The sequence below is a fragment of the Trichechus manatus genome, unplaced genomic scaffold (assembly GCF_000243295.1).
Source record: "Trichechus manatus latirostris isolate Lorelei unplaced genomic scaffold, TriManLat1.0 scaffold00102, whole genome shotgun sequence".
Lineage (NCBI taxonomy): Eukaryota > Metazoa > Chordata > Mammalia > Sirenia > Trichechidae > Trichechus > Trichechus manatus.
In genome coordinates, this window is record NW_004444038.1 from 7428350 (window position 1) to 7451030 (window position 22681).

At 45.0% G+C, this 22681-nt stretch overlaps 1 protein-coding gene across 2 annotated transcripts in view; it reads right to left on the reverse strand.

The window, feature by feature from the left end:
* Positions 1 to 19167, reverse strand: part of CARS2 (cysteinyl-tRNA synthetase 2, mitochondrial) — an 81280-nt gene extending 62113 nt beyond the window's left edge. For both annotated transcript variants that reach the window (XM_023737394.1, XM_004391438.2), the window contains exons 1-3: positions 18897 to 19167; positions 18472 to 18522; positions 12099 to 12216 (exon numbers count right to left, since the gene is read on the reverse strand). In XM_023737394.1, coding sequence (XP_023593162.1) covers positions 12099 to 12216; positions 18472 to 18522; positions 18897 to 19153 — 426 coding nt within the window. In that variant the 5' untranslated portion in view covers positions 19154 to 19167. The remainder of the gene's footprint in view (positions 1 to 12098; positions 12217 to 18471; positions 18523 to 18896) is intronic.
* Between the last annotated feature and the right edge of the window lie 3514 nt (positions 19168 to 22681).

Genomic DNA, 22681 nt, shown 5'->3' on the forward strand with positions numbered 1-22681 from the left:
TCACCTAAAGCACAATTTAAAAAAAAAAGAAAAGAAAAGTATGGTGAAGGGATCCAACCCTGACGTCCACCTTTCCTAATTTTAAAACATGAGGTATCCCCTTGTTCTGTTTGGTCTATGCACAGGTTCCACATGAGCACAATTAAGTGCTCTGGAATTCCCATTCTTTGCAATGTTATCCATAATTTGTTATGATCTACAAGTCAAATGCCTTTGCATAGTCAATAAAACACAGGTAAACATCGTTCTGGTATTCTCTAGTTTCAACCAAGATCCATCTGACATCAGCAATGATATCCCCTCGTTCCACGTCTTCTTCTCAATCCGGCTTGAAATTCTGGAGGACCCTAAGGCAGCTATAAACGTGGACATGAAACTGCTGGATCGCTGGGTCAGAGAATAACAGCACGGATAACTCTGCCGTTGCTGTTGTTCGGTGCCCGAGTCGATTTCGACTCACAGTGACCCCATGTGGCAGAGCAGAACTGCCCCATCAGCTTTTCTAGGCTGTGATCTTTACGGCAGCTGATCGCCCGTCCTTCTCCTGAGGAGCCACTGAGTGGGTTTGAACCGTCAACCTTTGGGTTAACAGCCAAGCGCTTAACCGTTGCACCACCAGGGCTCCTACTGCCAAACTGCCTTCCACAGAATTAAAACCTGCCCAGCAACCCAAGAGAGTGCCTATTTTCCTGTACCACTGCAGTAGCGTTATCAGACTTTGAGACCTCGTCAATATGACAGCTAAAAAATGCTTTCAGCTATCATTTTAATTTTTATTTCTCTCATTTTGAGTGAGTTTGAATATCTCATGTTTAAGAACCCTTTGTTTTAAATGACTGTAATGATCCATACTTATTTTCCTACTGAGTACAACCCTTTTCCTATTCATCTGTAGGAAGTATTTTATATTAAAGAAATTAGCCTTTTATCTCTGACATGAATTTCAATTTTTTTTCAGTCTTTCAACTTTAAGCTATTTTAAGGCATATAGACAATTTCACCTTTATACATATCAATCCTTCGTATTTATCAATCTTTTCCCATAAATGCCTTCTGTGTTCGGAAACAGAAAAGCTTTCTCCAATATAAGGTGATAGAAAGTACCACATGGCTTCTTCTAGTAATTTGTGCTTCCATTCCTTTTATATCTAAGGATCTGACCCACCTGGAATTTGGCCGTAAAGTACATATGCAACTTTAGTTTGCTTTTTCCCCAGATGGCTCCCCAAGAGTTAACATCTTTTACTGAACAATCCATCTTTTCCCCCACTGATCTGAAATGCCATCTTTATCATAAGGCAAATTCCCATTTATTGTGTCTATTTCTAGACTTCCTAGTCTGTTCTATCATCTGTGTATTCAAGTATCTGTACCACATTGTTTAATTTCCACCGCCTTTACAGTGATAGAAAGCAGATCAGTGGCTGCTTGGAAATGGGAAAACAAAGAATATACCGAAAACAAACAAAAAAAAAATCTACAGTTCTTCCATTTTATTGTTTGCCATTTTAACCATTTTTAAACGTACAATTCAGTGACGTTAATTACATTCACCATGTTGTACTACCATCACCATTATCCGTTTCCAAACGTTTTATACCACCTCAAACAGAAATTCAATACCCTTCAGCAATAATTCCCATTTCCTTCTCCCTGCCTCCCCAGCCCCTGGAAACCTGACGAACTTTTGTCTCTCGTTTGCCCATTCTAGATACTTCATACAAGCAGAATCATACGGTGTCTGTCCTTGTGTGTCTGACTATCTCACTCAGCTTAACGTTTTCAAGGTTCATCCACGTCACAGCATGTATCAGGACTTCATTCTCTTTACGGCTGAATTAATACTCCATTGTATGCATACGCCACATGGGTTTATCCATTCAACTGCTGATGGGCACGTGGGTTGTTTCCATCTTTTGGCTACTGTGAAAAACACCTCAGTGAGCACTGAGGTACACGTACCTGAGTTCCTGCTTTCAAGTCTCTCAGTATATACCTCAGAGTGAGACTGCTGGTCGTATGGTAATTCTAGGAGCCTTCGTGATGCAAAAGTTAAGCACTTGGCTGCTAACCAAAGGGTTGGCGGTTCGAACCCACACAGCAGCTCCACAGGACAAAGACCTGGCGATCCAGAACCAACTCGATGGCAACCAACAACGATATGGTAATTTTATGTCTAACTTTCTGAGGGATGGCCAAACCGTTTTCTCAGCGGCTGTGTCATTTTATATTCCCACTAGCAACGCACAAGGATTCAAATTTCTCTACAGCTGTTCAATATGTTTGAATATTTGGTAAGGCTACTCACTCCTCAATATTCTTTCACAGACTTTTTCTTGCTGTTCTTATTTTTGCTTTTCCATATCAACTTTAGAATCAACTTGTCTAGTTCCAAAGGAGGAGTAATATAAACACACATACACACACACACATATACGTACAAACATACACACACATACAAAACACACATTTAAATGGTTTATCAAGTATTTACAAAAAAATAAACAAAACCCAGTGCCGCTGAGTCAATTCCGACTGACAGTGACCCCAAAGGACAGAGCAGAACTGCCCCATAGGGCTTCCAAGGAGCGGCTGCTGGATTCAAACTGCCAACCTTTTGGTCAGCAGCTGTAGCTCTTAACCACTGTGCCACCAGGGCTCCTTGCCAAGTATACCATTCCCCAAATAAGCAGTTCTCCTTTTTCCACATGTGGCTGGTCTAGCTTACACTGTGCGGCCCTAGAGTACATGCTCACAAACATCCGTGACTGAAAATCAACTGTGGCTGGAACACCGTCTGAGCTCAATCAGGAACAGCAAGCTACTGCTGGGGCTGAGGAGGGGGTCACATTCTAAAAGATGAATTTGTAAACTTAATTTTTAAGGAGCTGATCATATCACATACTTGGGTAGCACTGTTCTCTCTCACTCGCCATAAAACTCTACGAGGTTGGTATTAAAGTGGGGTTGTTCCAGATTTTTTCCAGCTCTCCCTTACCATAAATAAGCTCATGTTAGCTCTCTCCCTGGTGGGGGACCCCCACTGGCCCTCAGCACTCAGACTGAGTGCCCAGGCCTTCGTAAGTGTTCCACTTTCTTCCCAGAAAGCTGGGGTACTCGAGGCTAGTGTTCTGAAGCATAAAAAGAATAACTGTGGCCTGAATCACTCTGAGACATATATATAAAATTTAATATGCCATGCCCCTTTTAATTCTTATTCCAGACTCGTTTAAACTTTCCTTCCGTTTTTATCCCTGACAAACTATGAAACTGTGCCAAAAATTAAATGTTAAGGGAGCGATTCAGGGAAGCGTAATATTAGAATGTAAAATATTTTAAAAACAGTCTTAGAGCAGATGGCACAAACGATATCACCATCACTAAAAAAGCCTGTGTTAGATAAAAATAATAGCCTTTAAACTGAATACTAAAAAAACAAATAGGTGTTTTCATAACATGTTTCAGACACATGGTATATTACCTTAAAATAAAACACGATTTTGAGAATGCAATAAAACTATTCAATGTCATCTTAGAATCTTGCCACATAGCAAGAACAGAAATTTTCAGGTGGTAAAAATTAACCATTCTCTATATTTAGTCTCTTTAAACCAATTCTACCAATTTTTTCATAATCTTGTTGTCATTGTTAGCTGTAGTCAAGTTGGCCCCCAACTCATGGGGACCCCATGTGTTAGAGTAGAACTGCTCCATAGGGTTTTCTTGGCTGTAACCTTTACAGAAGCAGATTGCCAGGCCTTTCTTCTATGGCACCACTGGGTGGGTTCGAAATGCTAACCTTTAGGTTAGCAGTCACAACTGCAAACCTCTTGCACCACCCTGGTTCCATTTTCATAATCTAACCATTAACAAATTTAAAAAAAAAAAAAAGGAACAATTCCTCCTCATGCTGTTTGTGAAAATTCTCTAAAGAAGTCCTCACTCTTCCTCCACTGCCACTGCTGACTACCCCCTTCTTCCCGCAATTCTCTCCTCCTCTGACTCCCAGCTCTTCGTCTGCTTCTCTAACTGCCAACGCTGCTGCCCCATATCCTCCAATACATCCTGCCCCAACCTGGTTCTTCACCTTCTTCTCCCGCTCCTTTTCCTAGAACTCCTTGTATATTAGGCTCCCTCAAGAACCTGGCCATCACAACCTCATCTACCCCGAGACCAGAAGAAGTAGATGGTGCCCTGCTACCACCAAAGACCATTCCAACCAGGGTCAAAATAGATGGTCCCGGACAGAATGGAAGAAAAATGCAGAACAAAACTCAAAATCTTAAAAATGGCCAGACTAACTGGACCAGCTGAAACCAGAGGACTCCCTGAGACTATTGCCCTGAGACACTCTTTAAACCCTGAACCAATACTATCCCAAGATCACCTTTTAGGGAAACAGCAGAGCTGCACACAAAATAAAGGATGTTACCCATAACAACGGTGCTGTACTAAAAAACCATCTGTATAAGATCAGAATGTCAACATTTACTCTAAAGCAAAGAGGAGAACAGAAGGGGGCAGGGAAACCAGAGTACTAGAAATGGAACAACCAGAACACAATAAAGAGAATGTCAACACATCGTGAAAAATGTACCTAATGTCACTGAACAATCTGTGTAGAAATTATCAAATTGGAACCTAACTTGCTGTTCCAACTTTCACCAAAAACACAGTAAAATATTATTTTAAAAAAGAACTTGGCCAGTTTCGTGGCCTCAACTACCATGTCTGTGACTCACCAACTCTGAGATCTACATTTCTAGCTCTGATTTTGAAGACTCACAACAGATTCCAACTCACCAACTGCATGGACACAACTTCCTAAATTTCAGGTTCGAAGTTGAGTATCTTGAGATTACCATTAAGCAACCTGCATTTTCAAATACCATCTCTGTTGTGGTTCCAAAAAACCAAATCTGTTGCCACTGAGTCAATTCCGACAACCCTACAGGACAGAGCAGAACTGCCCCATAGGGTTTCCAAGGAGCAGCTGGTGGAGTCGAACCGCCAACCTTCTGGTTAGCAGCCACAGCTTTTACCCACTGCACCACCAGGGTTGGAGGTCAATAATTCCTTTCTCTCATTTGCCTTCTAAATCCAGCCAGCTAGGTCCACATTGTATCAGGACTTTTTCCTTAGCATCTCTTGGATTAACCTTGCCCAGCAAATAACTCTGCTCACCCATCTTCAACTCACACTTGGACTATTCCAACAGATTTCAAAGGGATACTGCTCTCCCTTCTCACCTCTTGGTCTGCACCAAGATGAGCGGGCTTTGGTTTCTTTAGGTACCTCAAACTCAACAATTCCCAAAGTAAATTGCCTCAGTCTCTTTCCAGTAATGAAACCCGCTCCTCTCCCTGTTAATGGCACAGCCATTCTACTACCACCCCTGCCAAGTGGCCCCTCTGTCTCCGGTCAGGCCCACCCCATCGCCAAACACCTCACACCTGCTGTCACGCTAGAGCCAGAGTGAACTATTTTACATCTGACCAAGCTAGTCCTGTGCTTAACACGCTCCACGATTCCGCACTGGGATGGATCACCTTTCTTTGGAAGAGGCATAAATATGGATCTCTTCCAGTTAATTGGCCAGGCAGCTGTCTTCCAAATTTCTTAGCATAGACGAGTGAGCACTTCGGCGCTGCAGCCGTTTGTTCAAACATCTCAATTGGTATTCCATCGATTCCTGGCCTTGTTTTTCGCCAGTGCCTTCAGTGCAGCTTGGACTTCTTCCTTCAGTACCATCAGTTCTTGATCATATGCTACCTCTTGAAATGGTTGAATGCTGACCAATTCTTTTTGGTATAATGACTCTGTATTTCTTCCATCTTCTTTTGATGCTTCCTGCATCCTTTAATATTTTCCCCATAGAATCCTTCAATATTGCAACTTGAGGCTTGAATTTTTCCTTCAGTTCTTTCGGCTTGAGAAATGCAGAGCACGTTCTTTACTTTTGGCTTTCTATCTCCAGGTCTTTGCACATGTCATTATAACACTTTACTCTGTCTTCTCTAGCTACACTATGAAATCTTCTGTTCAGCTCTTTTACTTTATGATTTCTTTTGTTTGCTTTAGCTACCCGACATTCAAGAGCAAGTTTTAGAGTCTTTTCTGACTTCCATTTTGGTCTTTTCTTCCTTTCCTGTGTTTTTAATGCTCCAATAACCCACAGAATAAAGTCCAAGCTCCTCAGTCAGTTACACCAGGCCCGGGATGATCTGACTACCTCTCCAACTTCATCTGCCAATGCCTACCACACACTTTTTATTAATACTGGACTTTTTAGCATCCCACACAGAACACGCTATTTCATGCTTCTTGCTTTGCCTCTCTCCACGCTCTTCCCTCTACACAGAACGTCCTCGGCAGCTCTTGCTCTTCGTTTGTCTCACCCCTCCTGATTTTTAAGATTCTGCTTGGCCAAGTGTCCTCCAATAAGTCATCTCTGAACTTCGGGAGGCTAAATGATCTGCTTTGCACTCCTCTATCTTGGCTCCTGACTATATTATACACAAAGCATCTGTCTGCAACTCCATTTTCCTCTGTGGACCACAAGCTCCTTGTCTTAGGCTGGTTCTCCAGAGAAGCAAAACCAGTAAAGCGTATGAATATATAGACAGAGAGATTTATATCAAGGAAATAGCTCGTAGAGGCTAAAACGTTCCAAGTCCACGGATTGGGGTAGAGGCCTCTCCCAATTCACAGAGCCGCAGAAGCTGGTGAACCCAAGGTCAGCAGGTCGGAGAGGGGCTCCTGCTCACAGGCTGTGAAGGTCAATGAATTCCAAGATCAGCAGACAAGACCACAGAGTTTCTCCTGATTCACGTAGCTGCAGGGGCTGACAAACCCAAGGTCAGCAGGTCGGGCAATCGGACTCTTGCTCGTAGGCTGAGAAGTTCGACAAATTCCAAGATCAACAGTTAAGCTGCTAGCTCAAGTCCCCAGAACCGGAGGTGAGACAACAAGAGGCAGCTGCCGAGTCTGGAACAAGCCAAAAACCCTGGCAAGGCGAGCAGGTATAAAGTAACCAGCGGAAGGCAGAGAGATGAAACTGAGGGGGCGGTGAGCTGCCGCAGGCCCCGCCTCCGCCAGTACCACTCAGCAGATTCCATCATGCAGTGATCACAACATTATACAACTGCTAAAACACAGAGAATAATGGCTTAGCCAAGTTGACGGACAATCTTAACCATCCCACTCCTCAAGGGACAGCACTGTCTCTTACTCATCTTTGCACACACAGCCAAGGACAGGTGTTCAATGCATGCTTACGAACAGCTGTGGAAATGAAAACTGATTCTACCTTAAGGTAATATGATACACTTAGGAAACTATCAAAATAAAATAAAAATGGTAAAATCCACTGAGAGTGAAGATGCGAATAAATACATTTAAATTTGGAACCAATTTATTGCACTGCCAGTAATCTCCCTCTAAAACAATCGGACACTAAGAAAAGTTACAAAACTTATAAAATAAGCTACTTGCCCTGTGACTTAGAAATCCCACACTGGAAGACATATTTAAGAAGATAAACAAAAGGAAACAGATTCACAGCAGCACTATTTTTAAGAGCGAGAAGCAATACGAATACTCAACAACCGGAGAACAGCTAGGCAAACTGCTGAACAGCCACACACAATGGAATACTATCTAACCAAAAAAACCAAACCCACTGCCATCGAGTCAATTCCGACACACAGCAACCCTACAGGACAGAGGAGAACTGCCCCACAGGGTCTCCAAGGCTGTAAATCTTTATGGACGCAGACTGCCACATCCTTCTCCTGCAGAACAGCTGGAGGGTTCGAACCACTGACCTTTTGGTTAGCAGCCGAGTGCTTATAACCACTGCGCCACCAGGGCTCCTTCTGGAATACTATTTATTAAAAAGAAAAACTGGTTGAAAACATAAGACATCATTTCTCTGGAATAAATTTTAGAGAAAATAGCAGAATATGGAAGTAATCTGTTGTTGTTGTTAGGTGCTGTCAAGTTAATTTCCAATCATAGTGACCCCATGTGACAGAGCAGAACTGCCCCAGAGGGTTTTCTAGGCTGTAATCTTCATGGGAGCAGATCGCCAGGCCTTTCTCCCACAGAGCTGCTGGGTGGGTTTGAACCACCAACCTTTCAGTTAGCAGCCAAGCGCTTAAACACTGCACCACCAGGGCTCCATAGCTATAATAATAATAATTTAATTCCTCAGTCAGAATTTGTCCCGAGGCCTGCCTCACGCTGTGCGTCTAACCGCCCATGTGAGATCTAAGAGGAGCACCATGCTCATTTAATAAAAGAGAAAATTAAACCATGTAGAAGCCACTGTCCCCAGCCAGAAGGTAGCCTTCTGACTTCCTGTTTCAATGTTTTAGTCACCAGTTCGTCCCATTTCTGTCATACTGCCCAAAAGTTTGCCAAAACGATCACTTTAAGGCGAGTCAGAGAATACTCAGGCATTTCCAGGAAAGACGAGCTGGGGTGAGTTGAGAGAATGTTAAAAAGGAAAGAGAGCTACAGGGAAAGACACAATACAGTAATTCCAGTCTCACTGATTCGCGAAAAAAAGGACATATTTAAGAAATCTAGTAAATGAAAAAAATCACTAGAGACACTGTCTAATTAACTAGACTTTAGAAAGGTGCCATATTAGAAACCAAAGGGGAAAAACATCTTCGTAAAGCATTAGAATTGCCAGCTAGCAGCTTCATCATCTGGATATCTAGCACAATGACAGCCACAAAAAGCAACGATGACATGGACAAAACGTTGCTAAATGTTGAGGCTGGGTAAGAGGCACATGGGGTTCACTGTATTATTCTATTTCGTTATGTTTGAAAAATGTCTACAATACAAAAACGTTTACAGAAAGCAGTGCTAAACGGCAACTGGGAGACTACATCTAGGAAAACTGCTCGCATCTAAATTAGGTAAGCTTTGTTAAATTCCTTCATCAGATTCAAGTAGAGGAAATAAATAGTTAATCATCCTAACTAACATACAAATGATGATCGGGTTGCACTGCACTCCAAACCACACTCAATTGTGAAAATGAACAAAAGTGTCTGGAAAGGACAGCCCTTAGAAACAACACCCTAACAGACGAGGGATGGAGAAAGGCATCACAACTAAGCCTGTCTGGCAAAGAGCAGTGACGTTTGATCAGAAAAGCCTGTTTTCGGAAAAGACCACGTCACCAAAAAGGCAAAGTCAAAGAGCTCCACAAACCCGCTCTGCCAGGAGGGCAGTGATCTGGAGCTCACTCCACGCCCAGCATCTGACAGAGCCCAGGGAGGCTCCTCATGACTTCCCCGACCCACTAGAAAGGTCTGTGAAGGAAGAGAAGAGAATCTCATCCACCACCCTCTCTTCCCGCGCCGGGATCTGCCAGGTACCACAGTCCACGTGCGGGGGCCAGCCTCAAAGTACCAGCCACTCACGTTTGGCAACGGGGTGCCGGGAAGGCCCAAGCCAGAAGACCTGGGCTTACAGCCCTGCCATCACAGGCCTGTGGGAGCTGGGGAGGTCACTCTGACCTCCTGATACACCTCTGTGAAACTGGGACACAGACAACAGACCCAGGCAGAGGGTCATCCTACAAAATGAAAGACCTGTCGTCTCTGAGGATGCCGGTGGCACAGTGGTTAAGAGCTCAGCTGCTAACCAAAAGGCTGGCAGTTTGGATCCACCAGCCGCTCCCTGAAAACCCCACGAGGCAGTTCTACTCTGTCCTATAGGGTCTCCGAGTCGGAATCGACTCGACGGCAATGAGTTTTTTTGGTTTATAATCTTTGAAACTATCAAGGACACGAGAGACACGTATAGAGAGAGGAACGAGGACCGTTACAGTGAAGGAGACGGATGAGACATAACCACTAAAGGTGACCGGGTCCCTGGAAGGGGTCCTGGACCAGAAAAGAGATGCCGTGGGGACAGCTGGCAAAACCTGAATGGGGCCTATGGACGGCACAGCTGCATCATCAACACCCAACGTGCCGTATCAACGCTGATTTCATAATCGGGAGGCACATCCAGTGGCAATGCAGGAGAACGCGTTCACTCTCGGAAGGCACCAAACGGAGTATTCAGGGAACGGGTTAGTTGCCTAGTGCTGCCGCAAGAGAAACACCAACGGGTGGCTTTAAAGAACAGAAATTTATCTCCTCGCAGTTCTGGAGGCTGGAAGTCCAAATCAGGACGTCGGCTCTAGAGAAGGGTCCTCCCTTGTCTCTTTCAGCTTCCAGTAGCTGCCGGCAATCCTTGACCTTCCTGGGCCTGGAGACTCAGCTGCCTCTGTCTTGGCACAGCACCTCCCTGCCCTGGGTGGGTCCGTGTCCACTCTCCTCTCTAAGACACCACCAAGAACTGGTTAGGGGCAGGACCCACCCTGCTATTTCCAAAGAAGATCATACTTACCGGTACAGGGGCTAGAACTTCAACACAACTTTTTGTCGGATACAATTTAATCCATAATATGGAAGACAGGGTATCACGCTGGAAAAGACTACAGAGAGGGAAGATGGGGAAAACCTGGTACAAATTTTTTTTTTTAAACAGTTGCCATAGAGTTGACTCCCACGCATGTGCAAGATCCAAGTGGGAAATTCTGGTAAAGGGGATGCAAGGGTTCTCTGCACTAGTCTTGCAATTTTTCTGTAGGTTTGAAATTACCTCAAAATTAAGTTAAAAAACCACTGGTTTCACCCCTTCGGAAGCAAGGGAGAAGGAAGAAAACTAAAGACACAAAGGAAGCCTTAGTCCAAAGGACTAACGGACTACAACTACCACAGCCTCCACCAGACTGAGTCCAGCACAACTAGATGGTGCCTGGCTACCACCACTGACTGTTCTGACAGGGATCACAATAGAGGGTCCTGGACAGAGCTGGAGAGAAACGTAAAACAAAATTCTAACTCACAAAAAAAGACCAGATTTACTGGCCTGACAGAGACTGAAGAAACCCAGAGACTATGGCCCCCAGACACTCTTTTAGCTCAGTAATAAAGTCACTCCTGAGGGTCACCCTTCAGCCACAGATCAGACAGCCCCATAAAACAAAACAAGACTAACGGGGCACAACAGCCCAGGGACAAGGACTAGAAGGCAGGACAGGAAAGCTGGTAATAGGGAGCCCAAGGTCGAGAAGGGGAGTGTGTTGACATGTCATGGGGTTGGCAACCAATGTCACAAAACAATACGTGTACTGTTTACTGAGAAGTTAGTATGTTCTGTAAACCTTCATCTGAAGTACAATTGAAAAAAAACCAACAACTGTAATCTGGTGTCAGGGCCTTTCTGCATTCCGGAGGAGGGATGAGAATCCCGATCAGCACCAAGCTCGGTCCTCTGAGGTGAAAAGCCAGGCAAACCTCCACTCTCAAGGAAAAAAAATTAACAACTCTAAAGTAAAACATACGTGAAAAAAGGCACAACGACGTCTCCTCTGCCTAGCAGCAGGATTGTGTTGAGAATCAGATGGTGGTAGGTTCACTTTTTAAGCTGTTGAGAAGCACAGAAAGGAAACGTATCCTGAGCATAACTGTGACTATATCTAACACGTGCTATTAGTGGGCCTGACTCCATCTCTGAAGAGCGAGTTAGTTCAGCACCTCGGAGGCTGAGGGGACAGCAGAGCGGTTAAAGATTCATGCCAGGATCCCAGCAGAGGATGAGGCAATTTATTAAAATGTTTTGGTACCAAAATTAAATAGACCTTTATCTCCTTTATTAGGACGACAAACATTACTCTGATAACCTGACACTGTTTCATTTATTAAGTTATACTCATCAAGCCATGCATGAATAATAAAGTAGGGCAAAACCAAAAACCAATAAACCCACTGCTGTCAGTCAGTTCCGACTCACAGCGAGCGACTCCACAGGACAGAGCAGAACTGCCCCACAGGGTTTCCAAGGCGCAGCTGGTAGAGTCGAACTGCTGAACTTTTGGTTAGCAGCTGATCTCTTAACCACTGTGCCACTAGGGCTCTAAGATACGACAACTACTTATAAAATATAAAACTAAACAACGGTCACATAAAGGACAGGATGCTCGTCGATCAAGTCATCAATAAATGTAAACCTTCCACATTTACCTCATTGGCTCTTTTGATTATTTTATCATCCACATCTGTGACTCCCATCACCATGACGACGTTGCAGCCAAACACCTTGGTCAGGATCCTTCGAATTATATCAAATCTAACATATGAGCTGAAATAAAAAAAAAATGTTAAGAAGTCTTTAATACAAAAAGACATCACCGTGATCTTTAAAAGAAACGCATTATACTTACAGTGCTTCTATAGAACTAAAGCACTATCCTATAATTGATGGTTCAAGTGAAATTAGTAAATGGAAAAGCCGTTTTACCGACTGGTCCACCATGTTCTGGCCCCATACAAATCATCACAAGCAACTGACAAAGGTGTTGCTTCAACCACAGGACCCAAATTTAGGAGTTTTATTTTAGCTTATGTTAAGTGAGTTTGTTGCTATCAGCTGGCATTTACTAGGCTCCGACTCATGGCAACTCCACACACAATGGAACAAATTGCTGCCCAGCCGCGCACCATTCCCATGCACAGCTGCGGACTACACAGCTGTGATCCACTGTGTTCTCGCTGGCTGATTTTCAGACGCAGATCGCCAGGCCTTTCTTCCTAGTCCACCTTAGTCTGGAAGGTCCACTGAAACCTCTTCAGCATCACCATAACATGCAGACTTCCACCGACAGATGGCTGGTGGCTACTCACGAGGCGCGTTGGCCAGGAATGGAACCTGGGTCTCCCGCATGGAAGGTGAGAATTGTACTACTGAACCACCATTGCCCCGAGTGAGTCTGCACCTATTTAACTGTATAAAAATGTGCTCATCACACAATCGCATTAGGTAATTAAAATACTCAGAGGTTTTCCCATCCTTGTTCATGTTCTAGAATAATTCTAATTTTTCACTATGACAAAACCAAGCAAATAATAATAACTCAAGGCAAGTACAATCCTGTTAAAGCTATATAAGATTATTCCTAAGAAATGTGTACACTATTGTGGAACACTGAACCAGCTTCTTTAGATACTACATTGGGTTAATTCGGACTTTTAAAACCCAAAGGGGGAGTATCTAAAATCCATCAAAAATCTCAAGAACCTGGTTTCCCATTAAACCACCTTAAAACTCAAGGACAGCTAATTTTACGCTCATCTCCATCAGCTATGCGGCTTCTCTAAACGTGAGTTCATAAAGTCTTTTTCCTTAAAACAAACAAACAAACAAAAAAACCCAGACATATTACTACATATTATTACTTTACCCTGTCACACTCATCCAACCTTTCCCCGCAAACAAAGCTGAGTCTAAATTTCAATTCTAGTGACAAAACTATCCCCAAAACTCTTTGACATGATATTTAATCTCTTGAAACCTCAGTCTGCCTGCCTATACACTGGGCAAAATTCTACCAACCCATGAGATTGTTGTCCAGGCTGAATACAATAATCTTAGTGCCCATGATTTGTATAGTGGTATCCTTACCGGTCACACAGAAGACCAGGGTTTGATTCCCCAATACAGAGTCACTAACCCCATCCGTCAGTTTGTCATGCCCTGGTGGCTTGAGTGTTGCTGTGATGCTGGAAACTATGCTACCCGCGTTTCAAATACCAACAGGGTCACCCATGGTGGACAGGTTTCATCGGAGTTTCCAGACCAAGAGAAATTATGAAGAAAGGCCTGGTGATCTATTTCTGAAAATTAGCCAATGAAAACCACGTGAATCCCAGAATCTTGTCCTAGACTTGGACTCGCTTACTTTGGACACATCATCAGGAGGGATGGATCGCTGGAGAAGGACATCACGCTCGGTCAAGCGGAGGGCCAGCGAAGGTGAGGGAAACCTCGGGAAGATGAGCCGGCACGACGGCTGCAACAAAGGACTTAGACCAGCGATCACGACGACGCAGCAGGAACGCGCAACACTTCATCTATTGCACACGGGGGCGCCCTAAGTCGAAGCCTAACCACCAACAACAGTGTCCGCAAGCACCAACTGCAGCCAACGGAAGCCCGTATTTCTGTTACCATCACCAGGACATTCGCTGGTCTTGAGGAGGCAAAGGCGTTACAAGAAATGAGATTGAAAAGAAAAGATGAATGGCAACCCAAATCAAAGTGAAAATGAGAGTAAAACCACATCCTGGGCCAAGAAGGGCTCAAACTGAAGTCCCAGGGCTTCCGCCGGAAACGTCACAGACGGTCGCTGTCCTGGCTGAGCTTTCAGGGCGCTGCAAGGTCAGAGTGAGCTGAATCCCGGAGATGCTGCAGGTGCTGCCCCGCGGGGCCACGCCCACACACACCTACACCTGCAGGTGCTGGACGGCCAGAGACGGGAGGCAAAAGAACTGGCATCGGGACTGGGGAGACCTCGGACCCCTTCTGAAGCTCTGCAGTGAACTGTCGGCCAGGTCACTTTACCGCGGAAGATCCTGGCTTTCCCAGTCAATCAAATGAAGATGTGCATCTAGATGATGCCAAGATGATTCCCAGCACTGAGGGGTTCTACGTAAAACTCTCCAACGCTGCTACTCCACCTACGATGCGAAAAGATCCAACTCTCCAGGCCACATGATGAACATCCTTCCCAATCTGGCCCCAACCAACCCCTCGTATCTCTCTTCCCCAATCCTTCCCTATGTGAACCAAGCTGGCCTATTTGTTTTCTTCCAAACAAGATTTGCACCCTTCTGCCCAACTCCTTCCTGGAAACTGTGAAAGTCGTTTTCCAAAATCTGTCTCTTTGTACTTAACTGAGCCCTATCCATCCTTCAAAGGAGCCCTGGCGATGCAATGGTTAAGCACTCAACTGCTGACCAAAAGGTCTGTGGTTCGAACCCACCCGCCACTCTGCAGGATGAAGACCTGGCAATCCCGTAAAGATTAAAGCCTAATGAAGCCTATGGGGCAGCCCTACTCTGTCCTATAGGGTCGCTGTGAGTCAGAATTGACGCAATGGCTACAACAACATCCATCCTTCAAGTGTTAGCTCAAATTCTGCCCTTACATACCACATACTGTGCTAATCCCAGCCCTCTTGGAGCAGAACTACAACCTTGGAAAGGATTGTGAAGGGGCGACAAAATAAGAGAGTAAGGGGGTGGGGGAGTCCAGGGCAAGTTAGTGGCAGTCTTGCTACGACCTGAGTAACTGTTAGCCAGACAGACAGCCAGGGGAGGTTAAGGTCCCAGGTCAGGAAGAACACTTAGAAAGCCCTGCCCAGGACAGAGCTTAGCCACGTGCTGAGCAGCGCAGCACCGGGGGTAAGAACATGGGCTCTGGAGCCTGATGGCCTTATTAGCTGTGGGACCCTGGACAAATTCCACAACCCCTCTGCACTGCCACAGACTATATAACAATAGCACCCACCACCTGGTGTTAAGAGGATTCAGTTGGTTGACATTTGTAACACATTTAGAATACTGCCTGGCACTCAGTAAGTGCTATATGTGCATTTGTTAAATATGTGAGTCTGTTTAAGGCCAGAGTGGCTAAATGGGGAGGAAGGTGATGAGAGATGAATCTGGAATGGGTAAGTACGAACCACAGATACATATGGCCTACAGACATCATTAAGAACTCTGAACTGTCCCTTACTAGCTGCGGTGAAATGAGTTCCTTTCTGTGGCCGTTTGCCTTCTTTGGAAAAACAGCTTCAAAGATTTTCCCCTAAGCCCTGAGGAGTTACCTTCGCCCTAGTTTTCTACCCCAGAAGGTCTGTTACTTTTATCCAGATTGACTGACATTTCCTGAACAAGCTGTAAACAACCTGACTTTTGTCTGGTGCTGGGCTCAGCCTGCCCTGTGATTGGTATGCACCCTGCAGGGATTGGTCAACAGACTATACAAATGAGGCGACTACAACCTACAATGCAGATTAGGTGCCTGTGGCCTACTGAGAGGGGACTGGTCAGTTTGTGCCCCCACCCACTAGGAGGGACCATGTCTTGAAATTAACCAGGAGATAGGTATATAGCACCCAACCCCACAGAGATTTTTCAGGGAGAAAGAAGCAGGAAAAGCAGCAGAAGGAAGAAAGCAGGGAGAAGCGGCAGAGAGAGAGAGGAGGCAAGGAATCTCCTAAAAGAGCTGTAACACAGGTCAAGGGCTGTAACACTGAAGACAGGGAGAAGCCCAGAAGGGGCCCAGTGGTAGAGCCGGCAGCAACAGGCCTGGAAGGGGCCCTGCCGCAAAGTCGGTGGTGACAGACAGCAGGGTCAAGAGGAGGCCTGTCCTCAGGGGGCTGAGAGGAGGCCTGCGTGGCCAAGAGGAGCAAAGAGAGCTGTCCTGCACTGGAGAAGGGAAGAATGTGTTTTCCTCTTCAGGGAAGCCTTGCAGACTTTGCCTGCAGGCTTCCTGACCTTGAGCTGTACCCTGTTCCTTCTTTAATAAATCACTTAACTGCAAGTATGGTCTGTGAGTTCTGCATGGCCACTGCAACATATTATGGAACCCAGAAGAGAAGTAGAAGTGCCATGGGGAGGACAGCTGGTGTCAGAACTGGTAAAAAGGTTGGAGAGTGGAGGTATGTCTGACCTCCACCTCACAGGGCTGAGCCTTGGGCTGATCCTCATTCACATCATCCTCCCTGAAGTCAGACAGATTCTGACGATGCTACTACTACTACCGCTCGATTTTCACACTAGTTTTGGAGCCTTGGATCTTCTGCAAGGCATCTGCCTGACCATCCCTGCCCCCAAAACCTCCCCTTCTTCAGAAATCTTACAGTATTTATGTTTTCTACCTCTTAGGGACATCTTTAATTGACTGGCTCTTCTTGATGAATACATTCTATCTTATTCTCTAGACTGAATCATCAACCATATAAACATGCTTATTCAATAGTGGTTACCCTTGAGTGGAAGGTAGGCAAAGATGGTGATGAAAGGGGACCCAAAGGAAAATTGTGCGGCATGGGTAACGTTGTTTCTTGACCTAAGTGCCACGAACATTCATTCAGCTGTAGGCTGATTGTACTCTTTTCTGTATTTATACTTCAATAAATAGGATAAAAATAAGCTGTGTAAAATTAACAGTAAATTAACCCAAACCAGTTGCTGTCGAGTTGATTCCAAACTCATAGCGACCCTACGGGACAGAGTAGAACTGCCCCATAGGGTTTCCAAGGAGAGGCGGGTGGATTCGAACTGCCAACCTTTTTGTTACCAGCCGTAGCACTTAACCACTGCACCAGCAGGGCTCCAAAAGTTAACCCAAGTGAAGGAGAAAAAAATGACTCCTACATCATTTACGTTGTTATAAAAAACAAAAAAAAGTTTAGCTCCTGCTGGGTGATAAAAATAATTTTTAAGAAATTATATTGAATAAATGAATGAAAGGCCATTTTACTTTTAGTCTGAGTTGAATAGTAACAAATAAAAAAAAACGCACAAAAGAATTCACGAAATATCAGGAAAGGTGGTCATCTTGACCAATGAGGAGGAAGGAGTATACCTTACATGTAAGAGTCAAGATAACGAGTATTTGGGAGCCAGATAAACCTGGGTTCCAACACTTCCTAAATGTGTGGCCTTGGTTAAGTCACTTATACTCTAATGACAGTCGCAACTAGTAATTATTGAGCCCTTATAACAAGTCACACATCAGGTACTGGATTAAGCAACACTTTATTGACATTATCTCATAAGATTGTTGGGAAGAGTCAAAAAGATGGCCACTATTATCATTCCCATCTCAAAGATGAAGAAAGCAGCTCTCAAAGCAATAAAGCACATACTTCATACAAGTGGATCATTCCCGCTTATATGAAATATCTGGAATAGACCAACACAGATACCAAAGTTTATTAGCGGTTACCAAGGGTGGGTGTGAGTGGGGAAGGGACAGTTCTGGCTTAAGGGGACGGAGTTTCTGTGAAGGGTGAGAAAAAACTTGGAAACAGATAGTGGTGATGGTTTCACAACATAGAGAACGTAATTAATGTCGCCGAGTTATGTACACAAAAATGGTTCAAATGGGAAATTCTCTGTTATACACATTTTACCACAATAACCTCTGCTCCCCAAAAATAAACGATAAAGTGTTTGTCCAAGGTTTGGAGGCTAACAAATGGTGGAGCCAGAAATGCCTCCTAACCAGACAAACTCCAGAGCTCCATGAAAGGGATCCCTATCTCAGGAAATCAACCAAAAAACGTCTAATTCCGAAACAGGTTATTTCTTCCTGCTCCACATTGCTTCCCTGAATTTCCTCACCTATAAAACGAGCACCAACGTTGAGACCCGGTACAAGAACCAAAGGAGACTTATAACAAGTACTTCCCACAACGCCTGTAACACGGTAATTACGCAAAAATTTTAAACTGCCACTTGAGAGATGAGGAAACTTGCCAGAAGCCAATTCTTTAACGAACAAACGGTCCTCCGAAGAGTGAAAATTCAAATGCAGGAAACTCACCAAGCGTGGCCAAGGTGTGCATGATCGTACACAGTGGGTCCACAACTATACCTGGGAACAAAGTTAAAATCCATCAGGTGAATGATCTGCAAGAGCGAACACTCCATTCCCAGTTTCGATGACCATATAATCATCTCGCTTTTTTTTTTTTTTTTAAAGTGACCGCTTTTGGGGAATGCGACTCTGAGCTCTACTGCTTTCATGAATTCCTAGATTGACCGTGAACATACCCCACTGTCTACAATGGGGTGCTCCAGTGGGTTTTATAAATGCTCGCCATCTAAGAATTCGAACCCACTTTGCACTGCAGAAAGTCCACGCCACCCAAAATGTTAAACTGCAGCTCCTTCCCCTCCCCGGCGCCCCCACGACGCCGCCTGGCCCCCCCAAGGATGTCCCCACCCCACGAGGGTGTCACACGCTACCAGGAGGCGGCTTCCGCGTTGGCCACGATTAACGGGTCTTTCCTCCGCGTGAGGCTGTTGTAAACCTGGACGCCCGTGTCGTGGCCCGTGGGCTGCAGCCATCCTCTTCCGCGTCCCCCCGACACAGGTCGGCCCGTGGGCCGCCCCCGCTCTCCCCGCCCGAGGCCCAGCGCAGGAGGGAAGAGCCGGCGGCAGAGGCGGCCGAGCAGCAGCCCGTGGTCGGTGGGCGGCAGGCGAGGCCCGCGCGTCCGCAGCATGATCCGCGGGCCTGGGCGCGCTCCAGGACCACGCGCACCGCCCCGGCGCAGACGCGATGACGCCGCCCCGGCGGCCACGCCCCCATCCCGCCCACTTCCGGAAGGGGCCGCCGGAAGTGGCCCTCTGGGAGCTCTGCAGCCTTGCGCGTCCCTCGGGTATGGGAGGGCGGTGCGGCCCGAGCCAGGAGGGAAAAGTCCAGCCGCGGTTACCGCGGGAGGGACGCCGGGACTCGCGCCACTCCGCCCGGAGGCTGCAGGAAGAGGCGGGATTCGCGGCGGGAGCGCGCTTGCGTCTCCATAGCAAGTCGCTTTCTCCTAATAAGCGCATGTCGGTGCTGGGCGTCTGTTGGACGTTGTGCGAACTGGAGTCCAGGTCCCCCCTCTGGCTGGACCGGGAGGCAAGCGGCTGCTGCGAGGTTGGCGTTGCCCGTGTTGCCCCAGTCTGGAAGAGATTCTGTAGTGCTGGGCACCCCCCGCCTCGCCGCCGCAGCCCGTAAGACCTAGTTAAGCACATTTGCGGCCCCAACATACACACACCCTACTCCTTCCTGCAGTCTCGGGGTGAAAGACCAAAGATCATGAACTACCTTCGTCATACACGTGTAGTAGGGAATTGACGCTTTATTTAAGGTTAAAAGTCCTGCCATTCCATCAGAACGACAAGAAAATTCTGAATTGCGGTTTAAATGGGCCTTTGGAGTAGGCAGATTGACTTTTAGTTACTTGCAAATTATGTCAACAAACGTGCCCCTACGTTTCTCTCCACGGGTGCCTAGCAAAAGTCTCTGAAAAAAAAATCCTCCTTGCTTTTGCAGCCTTCAAAATAACAGATTCCTCAGTTCTGTTTGTTTTTGAGTTTGTTTTGGGGCGTCCCATTGAAAGGCAAATGCTAAAGTAAAAACAAGTACATCCGTAGAGTACAAAACCTCAACCCGTTGCCGCGGAATCAATTCCGACTCATAGCGACCCTACAGAACAGAACTGCACCGTAGGGTTCCCAAGGCTTTCTGGAAGCGGACTGCAACATCTTTTTCCAGTGGAGGGGCTGCTGGGTTCCAACTGCCATTTGGTAAACGAACGCTTAACCATTGATCCAACAGGGCTCCTTATTCCTAAGGTACCCTCCTACAAAAAAAAAAAAAAAATTTTTTTTCAAGATCCCTGGAGCCTAACTTTGCAATTGTTTCAAGTTATAGTCCAGTGTAAACTGTAGTCTAATGTTAAATGCTAAGATGTCAGAAAACCCCTTTTTCAGAATTAGGAGACCCCGACATTAATGCCAACTACGTGCTCCCTGATTTTTCCAAATTCTATTCCAATATTATCACTTCCTCATTGCCTGGGCAGTACTGTACTTACTTCATATTATTCTGCAATTGTCCCTTGCTTCTAGTAAGGCTCAGTGATTAAGAGCTTGGCTGCTAACCAAAAGGTTAGAATCCACAAGCCACTCCTTGGAAACCGTCTGGGGCAGTTATACTCTGTCCTGTAGGGTCGCTATCAGTTGGAATTGACTCCACGACAATGGGTTTGGTTTTTTTGGTTCTAGTATAATGTTTTTCTCCCTGACAGAGTACTTTAGATTGTAAATTCTTCTTTTGAACTCCCCCATGGTACCCAGCACTAAATTCAGAAGAAGGTTTGTTGGTTGTTGTCGAATTAATCTCTCATGGAATCCACCTGTTGGACAGGTGGGAGGAAATGTGGTCAGTCCAATATCTTGATAGGGAAAGCTCTTACCACATGTTGGGTGTGCCGATAGAATGAACAAAGCTTGACTGCCGTCTGTGATACTGCGAGCAGTGCAAGGAAAGAGCGAGAAGATACGTTTTGAAAACAGATGTAGTAACACTGAAGACCAAATCCTGCACATAAATCTGGGTACTTGGCATATTTGAATTGGCCGTAGAAAATCATGACTTTTAAATTAACAACGGCATCTTTTGTCTTCAGTACTCACGTAATCAGTGTTCAGCCTGGACAGGGAGCAATTCTACCCTTCCTTGCGAGCTTTGGGGAATATTCAAAACACTGATACATGTAACGCATTTTTTAATGATGGTTAAAAATTACTCATTTTACAGGTGGAATATGAAGGTAAAGTAAAAAGCCACTGGAAAGATTTGTTAGCATATATGACCAAGAAAGAGAATCTTGTTAATCTGAACGGACCCAGTCCCCAGTCTAACACAAACTGAGGAAGTGTGTGAAAAGTTCTTGTTGTTGTTGCTGTGGAGTCAGTTCCCCATCATGGCGACCCCATGGCTGCAGAGTAGAACTGCTCCATAGGGTTTCCCAGGCTGTGACCTTTCCGAAGCAGATCACCAGACCTTCTTCTGAGGCGCCTCTAGTGGCACTCTGACAACCTCACTTAGTAGTTGAGCACTTAACCGTTTGCGTCACCCCCAATGGATGAAAATTAATGGTTCCAAAATAGCACGAATGCCGTTTATTAGTCCTTAACTACAACAACGAAAATGTAGTTCTAAGTGTTACGTTTTCTTTTCAAGGCAAAAATTTGTAAGTCCAACGCAGAGTATGTATGGCAGCGTATTGTTTAGGGCATTTAAAGTTTGAGATGAATGTGTTGGCATTTATTTTTGTATTATATATTTATCTCTTTTATCTTTTACTCCCATGGGTTTGAAAGCATCTCCGGTTAAACTAGAAATATAATTTTAGAAGTTTTAACATCTAGTTTTGTAACACAGCCCAAAGAGCAAAACTCAACCCAGATTCTCTAATGTATCTTCAAATTAAGCACTTTTCCTAAGTGGCATATTTAAAAATGCATGATCACAGCTAATTGTGTTTTATCTCTTGGTCTTGTAACCTTATTCAGAAAACTGTGGAGTCATTGGTATACATATATTATTAAAAACCTGGTAAATCCATTAAATACGTTCTGATTTTTTATCCCAAGGAGTGGGTTAAATGTTTTCTAGAATGTAAGCTCCTTATTTACCACTGTATCCCAAGTTTATAGAACAGTAGCTGGCACAGGTTAGGCACTCATTAAACATTTCTTGTTGTATGAATAAGATGCCGTTTGATTTATGTGTCTGTGAAGTCCATGAATATGTGAGGAATGAACTGGTTATTCAAATAGTATGATTTTTAAAAAAGATACCCTAGGTCAAACTACAGCTTGATTATGTTTGGAAGGGGTAAATTATTCTTTCTAACCTTTATTCTTGTATTCAAATCAGCACTACTCATTCTAGAGCCAATGAATGTGAGGATTAAAAGAAGGTCTCATTCTTGTCATTGTACTTTTAAATTGCTTGTATGCTCTTGAATAAAGGGCACTTTTTTTTTTAATTCAACCTTATATCCCTCTAGAGCCCTGGTGGCGCTGTGGCTAAGAGCTCGGCTGCTACTCAAAATGTTGGCAGTTCAAATCCACCAGCCGCTCTTTGGAAACCCTCTGGGGCAGCTCCTGTGAGCCGGAATCCCTCTACACTCGTCTTATCTGTTTCCACATGTCAGAGTATCGGCTTTTGTTCAGAGTAGTGAGTGGCAACAAAT